This window comes from Morus notabilis, unplaced genomic scaffold (assembly GCF_000414095.1).
Source record: "Morus notabilis unplaced genomic scaffold, ASM41409v2 Scaffold78, whole genome shotgun sequence".
Taxonomy (NCBI): domain Eukaryota; kingdom Viridiplantae; phylum Streptophyta; class Magnoliopsida; order Rosales; family Moraceae; genus Morus; species Morus notabilis.
The window spans coordinates 1,673,974-1,683,603 of NW_010367622.1; the positions used below are offsets into that span (position 1 = coordinate 1,673,974).

The 9,630-nt window shown below is 38.0% G+C and overlaps 1 protein-coding gene across 1 annotated transcript; it reads left to right on the top strand.

Moving 5' to 3' along the window:
- Positions 1-1,444: 1,444 nt before the first annotated feature.
- On the top strand, positions 1,445-5,001 carry LOC21410578 (probable aquaporin SIP2-1). The gene is made up of 3 exons (XM_010113018.2): positions 1,445-1,879; positions 4,217-4,477; positions 4,563-5,001. The coding sequence occupies exons 1-3, from the start codon at positions 1,595-1,597 to the stop codon at positions 4,722-4,724; spliced, it is 708 nt and encodes a 235-aa protein (XP_010111320.1). The 5' UTR covers positions 1,445-1,594; the 3' UTR covers positions 4,725-5,001.
- Positions 5,002-9,630: the final 4,629 nt, after the last annotated feature.

Here is a 9,630-nt window from a genome sequence, read left to right on the forward strand (position 1 = left end):
GCGCCAAGGGTGTCCCGGCGGTTCCCCGGGTGCCGTAAGGGTATCTCGGGGGTGCCCCCTGTGTTTCGCGGGGATGCCCTGTGGATGTCCCGGGGGTGCCCGGTGGTGTCCTTAGGGTGCCCTAGTGGTGTCCCGGGGGTACCCCGGGAGTGTGTCGGGGGTGTCCCGGGGTTGTCTAGGGGTGTCCTGGGGTTGTCTCGGGGATGTCCCACGGGTGTCCCAGGGGAGCCCCATGGGTCTCCCGGGGGTGTCCCGGGGGTGCCCCGGGTCTCCCGGGAGTGTTCCGGTGGTCTCCCGGGGGTGTCCCGCGGGTGCCCTGTGGGTGCACCGGGGTTGCACGGGGGTGCTCCATAGGTGTCCCGGGGGCGTCCCGGGGGTGCCCCAGGGGTGTCCCGGGGGTGCCCTGGGGGTTCCCCGGGGGTGCCCCTGGTGTTCCGCGGGTGTGCCCCGGGTGTGTCTCGGGGGTGTCCCAGGGGTGCCCCGGGGCTTCCCGGGGTTGCCCGAGGGGTGCCCCGGTGGTGTCCCGGGGGTGTCCCGGGGGTACCCCGGGAGTGTCCCGGGGATCTCCCGCGGTTGTCCCGGGGGTGTAATGAGGGTGTCCCGGTGGTGCCCCGTGGGGGTCCCGGGGGTGCCCCGTCAGTGTCCCGGGTGTGTCTTGGGGGTGCTCCGAGCGTGCCCCGGGGGAGCGCTGGGGGTGTCCTGGAGTTCTCCTGCGCGTGCCCCTGGGTTGGCCCGAGTCTGTCCCGGGGGTACCCCGGGAGTGTGCCGTGGTTGTCCCGGGGGTGTAATTGGGGTGTCCTGGGGGTGCGCCGGAGGTGTCCCGGGCGTATCTTGGGGGTGGCCCAAGGGTGCCTCGGGGGAGCCCCGGGGGTGTCCCGGGGGTCTCTCGGGGGTCTGCCGGGGGAATCCCGGGGTTGTCCCGGGGGTCTCCGGGGGGTGCCCCGGGGGGCCCTGGGGGTGGCCCGGGTGCGCCGCCGGGGCACTGGTTTGTCAGTGGTGTTCCTGGGGTCTCCCAGGGGTGCCCCGGGAGTGTCTTGGGGGTGTGTCGGGGGCGCCTTGGGGGGCCCCGGGGGCGCCTCGAGGGGCGCCGCGGGGGCATCCTGGGGGTGTCCCGGACGTGCCCCGTGGTTGTCCCGTGGGTGCCCCGGGATTGTCCCAGGGGTGGCCCTAGGGTTCCCCATGGGTGTCTCGGGGGTGTGCCGAAGGTGTCCTAGGGGTGCCCCCTGCCCCGGGGGCGGCGTTGGGGTGCCCTGGGGGCGCCCTGGGAGCTTAAACATTTGCTTGATCAAAATTGAAAAAAAAAAAAAAGACGGGGACAAAAGTGTCAGATACTACCGAATTGGTGGACTATTGTTGCAAATTACTCTTCATTATGGAAAAGAAATCTCACAAAGGACAAAACACTTCAAAGGCAGCAAAATATGGTTGAACCAATGTCATCCTCTTCCAAGGAAAAAGGATTGCTCTTTCCCTTTCCCTTCCCCTTTTCCGGCTCAATCTCCCTCACCTTAACCCTTCAAATTCCGATTCCGATTCTCAAATCGAGACCCCAACAATCACAAAAGAATCGTCAGAATCAAAATCTGGGCGAGAAATGGCTGTGCTTGGTTTGCTCTTGTCAGATTTCTTGGTCTCCTGCATGTGGGTCTGGTCAGGGGTTCTGATTAAGATGTTCGTTTTCAAGGTCTTGGGTTTCGGTCACGAACCCGCTGGGGAGGTTATCAGATGCTCTCTCTCTATTCTCAACATGTTCTTCTTCTCTTTCCTTGCTAAGATTACCAAAGGCGGATCTTATAATCCTCTTACTGTCTTGTCCTCTGCCATTTCTGGGGATTTCGGCCTATTCCTTTTCACCGTTGGTGCTAGAATCCCTGCTCAGGTGACTTGCTTTTTTATGCCTTTCTGATAGGAAACAATATATATATATATATATATATATATATATATTTAAAGAATTTGTATAATTCTGTGTTTAGGGTACTATCTTTTGTTTCTAATAATTGAATTTTGGAATGTGTTTGTCTCAGAATTATTTTGTATTTAGTTGTGTTAATCTTATTGTTATGGTTTATTGTGTAGATAGCTTGGATATTGTAAGTTTAGTGGTTGGATTTTTTCTCGTGTTGAATTCTTGTTCTCTTTAAAATTCACTCTTCGCTTTTTTGTGGTCCCTCTGATTTGGACTTTGAATTTGGTTTTTCTTTTTTTTTTTTCCCCCCTGAAGAACTGAGTGACAATGATCGATTTGATGGATTTTGGCTTTTTTTTTTTTTTTTTTGTCTGCTCTATTTGTCACCCATTTGGTAATGGACTACAACAGTCAGAACAGTTAATCTGTTTTGGATATCCATGTCTGGGAAGAGCAGACTTGAATTGAGCTTTCTATAATAGTTTAAGTCCAAATTGTGCATTTGATTCATAAAAATGCAAATAGAAGAACACTCTTTGCTTTTTTGTGGTCCCTCTGATTTGGACTTTGAATTTGGTTTTTCTTTTTTTTTTTTTTTCCCTGAAGAACTGAGTGACAATGATCGATTTGATGGATTTTGGCTTTTTTTTTTTTCTGCTCTATTTGTCACCCATTTGGTAATGGACTACAACAGTCGGAACAGATAATCTGTTTTGGATATCCATGTCTGGGAAGAGCAGACTTGAATTGAGCTTTCTATAATAGTTTAAGTCCAAATTGTGCATTTGATTCATAAAAATGCAAATAGAAGAGTATGATATGTCAATTTGGTTATCTTGATCGTTAAGTTCTTATGCTTTTCTATACTTTATTAGATTAATAGTTTTAAGTCCAAAGCAAATGCAAATCCAATGTCATATTTAACACCAAAATGTGTAAGCATATTTGATATCTTATTTTTAATTTGTTGTTCAAAGCATAATATGATAATTTGTTTGCAACTTTTTTACATACTCGATTTACCTAGGAATTCATAATGCTATTTCAAATGTTAAATATATACTCTTTTTTTTTCATAATCATTAAACTTTGGAAGTAGCAAAAGTGAACTTTTAATCTTAAAATAGTTTGAAAATGCCAATATTTTAATGATTAAATGAAAAGATAAAATATCAACCAATAACAGTCAATAGCCAAAATATGACATGTTATACTTGGTGGTAAATTTGCTCTCAAGTGTAGCATATGCCAAATTTCGCACTAAGACTAGCACTGCATTTGATAGTGATTTTCCTACTCAAATGCTAAAATTTAGCATCGGCACACTAATTTAGCATTGCATTGGCAATGCTCTTACAAGTTAAACTCGAAGAGGTGAAAATACTAGTAAGAATCGTGACCTTGGGTAATACTTGGCATTTTTCTTCATATTAGATTTGTTTTGTTTCATATGTTGTCAGAATTTCTTTTTTATTTGTCTTTCGGTCTAATGATTGGGACATGTGCCTTCTTGAGTTTTCTTGGCCTTGTATTGTAGTGTGTTTTTACTTTCAAAATTAAGATTTGCATTGCAAAACTGGAGCTAACTACGATCGTTAAGTGTTTTAGTTTGTCTCCTTTGTGGCATACTGTTGGCTTAAGGTTGTGAGTTTGTTAAAAATAGCTGGAGAGCTTGAAAGGGATTTGCTTGCTACTCAACTTATTTATGGAGAATCAGCTTAGTTGGTGACAAGTACGTAGATATGTACTAAGATGTCTCATGCATTTGTTGAGTGTATAAATTTGAATTAACAAACTGACAAAACAAGATCTGTTCTTATCGCAAATACTAACTACTTGGAATACAGCTTTAGCCCATTGAATGGCCGAATAGAGTATTAATATACTGAGTGATGTTTCGAGCATTTTGTCCAGAAAAACTTCATATTATAGCAGGTGGCAGTATTTACCATATTTATCGTCTACCAAGCCTTCGTACTACTTAAGCACAAAGACAGCCTGACGAGTAGAAAATGATCTCTCGTGTATGGTTTTATATTATTGTCTATAATATCTTTTCTGTTGAAGAGAATTATTAACTGAATGAAATGGCGTCACAAAGGTTTGCCGAGGAAATTTGTTAAGGTTATCTTTCTTTCTTGGTTTTCAAATTGAGTATGAATGTTAGTTAGGAAGGACCTCGAAAGAAAATTTAGAGTTGTTTACTACTAGATGTTGTTAGTCCTGTTGATTTTATTAGTTTTTAAGGTAGGGGAGGAAAGAAAAAAGGTTCCCATTTATATATATTGTTTTCTCTCTTCTATTCAGGTTGTTGGATCTATCACTGGAGTTAATCTCATAATCGAGACATTTCCTGAAATAGGTCTTGGACCACGCTTGAAAGTTGATATACACCGAGGTGCACTAACCGAAGGGATTCTTACATTTGCTATTGTTACCATCTCGCTCGTGCTTGCTCGAAAAATCCCAGGAAGTTTCTTCATGAAGACTTGGATCTCAAGTGTCTCCAAGTTGACTCTTCATATACTTGGCTCCGATCTAACCGGCGGTTGCATGAATCCAGCCTCTGTAAGTACCTGCATTTGTTTTCCGCTTCATTTTTTAGAAGAAACGCTAATGATTTAGATTGAGTGAAATTTGTTTTACAATATAGGTAATGGGATGGGCTTTTGCTCGTGGGGATCATATAACAAAGGAGCATATACTGGTATACTGGCTTGCTCCGATAGAGGCGACTCTACTTGCTGTATGGATATTTAGGTTGATCTTTCCACAGAAAGAGGAGAAAGTGAAAAAGAAGACCAAATCGGAATGAAGTTCTTGTTTGTAGAAATGTCAAAAGAGTCCAATTTGATTATCCAATTTGTGGGCAGTAGAGAGAAGACGGGCAATGGACATTCCCAAGAATGGAAAGAAATTGGTGAGCTGGGAGAGAGGATTCACTTTCAATTGTATATAAAATCGTTTGATTGTTGTAGTTGAAATCATTTTTGTAATCTTGTTTTTATGTGCAATCGTCTGTGTAATTGTGCTGCATGCTTATTCCTTGTATGTTTCATTAGGAAACTTTTTTTTTTTTAATATTTATAACATAAACAGCCTTTCGTTGCTTGAATAACAATTACAATGGAGAAAAAAAAAAAAAAAAAAAAAAAAAAAAAAAAAAACCCAGAGAAAATAATTAAAAAAAGAAACATGACATACATTAAAAATTTGAGTTAAAAAGTGAATTTATGTGAGAGAAAATAATAAAAAAAGTTAAATTTGAATTTTTATGAGAAAAAAATACTAGTAAAAACTTGAGTTTTGATTTGAACTAGCCGAATAGGGCTTAATTGGATTAAGCTAGTTTCTTACCATCCTATTTTCACGTTTGTTTATTTCTGTGTTTAGTGTAGAGATATCAATTGGGCCGGACTACCTAACAAGATGCTGGCACGACACTTAGAATTTTAGATTAGGCACGGCATACCACGAGAATATGATGAGCCAGGCTAAACACGATGCGAGGTGGTGGGTCTTGTTAGGCTCAATTTTAAGCGCGTGGGGCTGGTATGACACGATACGACTACGAGCTTGAGCACGATATGAGCTCGACACGAGCACATCACGGCCCATTGAGCACGATGGGTTGGCACGATGAATACATTTTTTTTTTTATCATATGACTTTTATGTTAATTAGTTAACGTTACATATCTCATAGTTTTCTTTTTGCAATATTTTTTTAGTAAATTTTGAGTGAGGTGCTCGAGCGTTTACTATTGGATTTTGAGATATTATCATTTTATACCATGTGTTTTGGATTTATTTAAAAACTATATCTTACCTTTTCATTGTCAATTCTTGATTTTAACCTTAAAATACCTAAAATACACTTAGAATAAAAAATGGTAAATGAAAAAATAATAAATTTAAATCTACAGATTTGACCTAAAAAATGTGCAAAATACCCTTGAATTTTTATTTTGTGTTTTTTATTTTTATTTTGTGTAATATTAGAAAGTTTTAGTTTTCTTTTTTTTCTTTTTTAAGGATAGTTTTGTCATTTTAAATGTCAAAATCATTTATTGATCAAGATAAGGTATAAATTTGTATATTAAATTTAACTTAAAAGTATACATTTAATGAGATTAAAAAGTTAATGTATAATTTATGAACAAACTCAAAATACAAGGGATACGAATATAAATATTCTTTAGATATTTAGTGGGCGGCAAATGAGTAGGGTGTACTTAGGGGCGGCAATACGGGTCACGACACGACAACACGAATCGAAATCGACACGAAAATTACGGGTTAGGGTTGAGAAAAATAGGGTGCAGGTCGAAATTGGGTCGACTCGAATTTGACACAAACAAAACGGGTCAATTTCAGGTTGGACCCGTATTACCCGAAATTGACCCGCAATTCAATTTCGTATCAATTTCGAGTTCAAACCCGACAACGACCTGGAGTGACCCGTAGAAATATATATATATATATATATATATAGGCAAAGTCTCTGGTCAGGCACTTGGAAAGTGCCTGACCAAACCGACACTTGTATAAATATACATGAAGTGTGTATATTTATAGTAATTAAGTGAACATATATCATAAAAATATGTATATTAATGTTAATGAACGTAAGCGACAATGTATATTTTTAATGGAAACATGTATTTTTTATAGCAATTAAGTGAACACGTAACGTATTAATATGTATATTGCTTGATTTGTTGTATTTCATGTTATTGAACGCCGTTTGAAATTTTTTTTTTTTTTTTTTTTTTTTTTTTTTTTTTGGTGGGGAAAAAAAAAAAAAAAAAAAAAAAAAAAAAAAAAGGGGAAAAAAAAGTTTTAAAATGTGAAATGATAGTAAAAAAGTGCAGAATGTGACAAAAATGGGTACAAAACGTGAGGTGGTATAGAACATATAGAGTGATATAAAAAAAAGGGTGCAGAACGTGTGTACAGACAGGTTGGAAAGAATTAGTAGGGAGACACAAATAGGAGATTGAATATAGAAAGAATAATGAGGATGAAGTAAATTGTAAAATGCCATGAGTTAGAAAATATGTAAGCATGCACATGGAGTAGCAGAAGCCAAACAGAGACCAAGATGTATATTTGCTGTCTGAGATATGTGTATCCGATATAAATAAGTGAGTAACTGACCTAGTAATGTGTACAATAACTAAGTAATTATTGTCGTTCAATAAAAGTTGTATTGTAGTTTTCTTGAATACTCAAAAAAGCATGCTGATTGTCTGAATATTAGATTTTCAGAATATTTTATTTTTCTAAGAAATAGATACTACAAACGACCACAAGTATAATCGTCGTTTTAACTTAGATGATCGTGAATGCAACAATGAATATCAATGTCACTTATTTTGTACTTGTATTTAAATTTTGGAGTCGCGAAGGTTTTTTATTTTTATTTTGCATTAATAGTAATGGATGTACTTAATTTTTAAATCGTTGAAGATTTAGATTTCAAATATTTAAAGCAGCGATTTTTTTAATTGTTGTTATTTAAATTTCCTAGCTTCTTTAAAATCATCAGCTTTGTTAATGATGCAAAGAGTTTCTGTAGCCGAAGGTTGTAATACTTAGACCATGACCATTGGCTCATGAGTTTGTCAATGCAAAACTGCAAGATTTACAAATATTAACTATGTGTCTATCACGGGAGATGATTGAAAATAGAGGAATTATAAACAGATTTAATTATTTATAAAATACCAAGTTTAATCTAATATTGTAATTACTACTTTCAAGTTTTACAAGATTAGAATGCCTTCTCTATGATAAAAGGACAACAACTACAAGGGATTTATCAATATCTAAATACGTATCAGTCTAAATGTCACAATAAAAGTTTGTGAGAGCTAGTAAAAAATAAATAAATCAAAAAATCAAAACCTCGCATTGAAAGATTAAGAAATAAATCCCTAAAAACATAGACGTGATCAATGACAAAGGCTATATGCATGATGATTGTTTCTCATATTTGTTTAACAAAAAGAGCCAAAGCAATAAGTGAATTGGACAATCTACGACCATAACATCTATATGACGATTTCAAGTAAAAACCATACTATTTCATGCCTTCAGCAAGTGTATGAGGAACTGGTCCACTAAGTTACTGTAGACCGGTGTCAGAGAAACCAATCGGAGGAAGAGGGGAAAGTGGAAGAGAGCGGGGAGCCTAATATAAAAAATGAAAATGAGAAATTCTCTTTTTAGCCATTCATTTTAATAGCATAGAACAAGAATTATGGTTAAAAAAGTGAAAGTAGAACAAGAAATTCTCATGTTGCCTGAGAAGAAGCTATGTGTCGTTTCAGTAATTGCAAACAAAAACTGGTACTAGGGTGAGAAACATCAGCTGATTAAGTATGTCTTGAAAATTATACAATACCAAAAAAACTAGTCAAAATTTAGAATATTAGTATATCATCAAATCTACAACCAGCATCATAGATTCAAAATTTAAAAATGAATGAAAACAAAACTAATGGCGAGGGAATAAAAAAAGAAAGTAGAATAAAAAAACTGATAAAAACTAGAGGTTTACTATGCCTCAGATCCAATAGCAATGTGAAACATAAAGAAGCCATTGCAAAAGGTGGCCATAACTCTCACTTGCACTTAACACCAGCTTCAGCAGCTCGGCGGGCCTTTTTTTCAGCCAGAGCCAACAAGTTGCTTGAGATCCCATCGTCTTTTCTTATATATGCAAATCTAAGAAAGCACAAGACTCTTAAAGTACCACAACCTTAAATTCTGACCCACTAAAATAAATAAATAAATATATATCTATATATATTTCTTAAGCTCAAAATCTTGGGACTTAAAGAAAAGTTATGGGTCAATTGATCCAAAAGCTCCACAGAAATTAGATCCAAAGTAAAACCTAATTAATAACAAGAACGTTGAATGTCGATCACAACAGAGCCTTTACAAAGGTGATTTCTTTCTCATTTCCAATCAACACAGATTCTCGATCAAGATTCATTCAAGAAAAGAACATAAAACAATGTATGCGTTTGGAACTCGTTTCAAAATGATTTCGTTTTCTGTATGAAAATGAAAATGAAAACGTTTTCATTTCTATTTTAGAATCATTTCTGAAAATGCATTTGGTAGTTTTATTCTGATATTATTTTCCGTTAAAAAAATTGAAACTGCGTTTGGTGGTTTAATTTTTAAAAACATGTAATAGTATTCTTTTTAACCTTTTTCTTTCATCATTTTTGTGAACACTCACTGAAACAATTTAGCAAACACTTAAACAGCAAACTTATTGAACCCAAAACACATACATAACGTTGACATCTACTTCAAATGGAAATAAATCAGAACTATCCTACTCTCTTTCATTATATTAAAGTGTAATGGTTGAGAACGTGAATGAGAGAAGTTTATAATTATGATTAATATTCAAGGATATTAATCTCCAATATCTTCTCAAATCTCACCTGATATGAGAGAGAGAATAATGTTCTCACATCTCTTGAGAAATTCCCAATAGAGATGGTCTTTTAAGCCAAGCCTCCTAATGATATAATCAAGAAACGAAATTGGAGTAACTGGGTTCATCTTCCATTCGAGTGTTGAGAGCACCAGGAGCTCCATTCTCTTAATCGTTTTCGCTTCAAACACGAACTTATTCTCTTCCACCTAACCACACGAAAAAAGATTCATTTTTTTCTTTTTCAATTAATTTTCAAG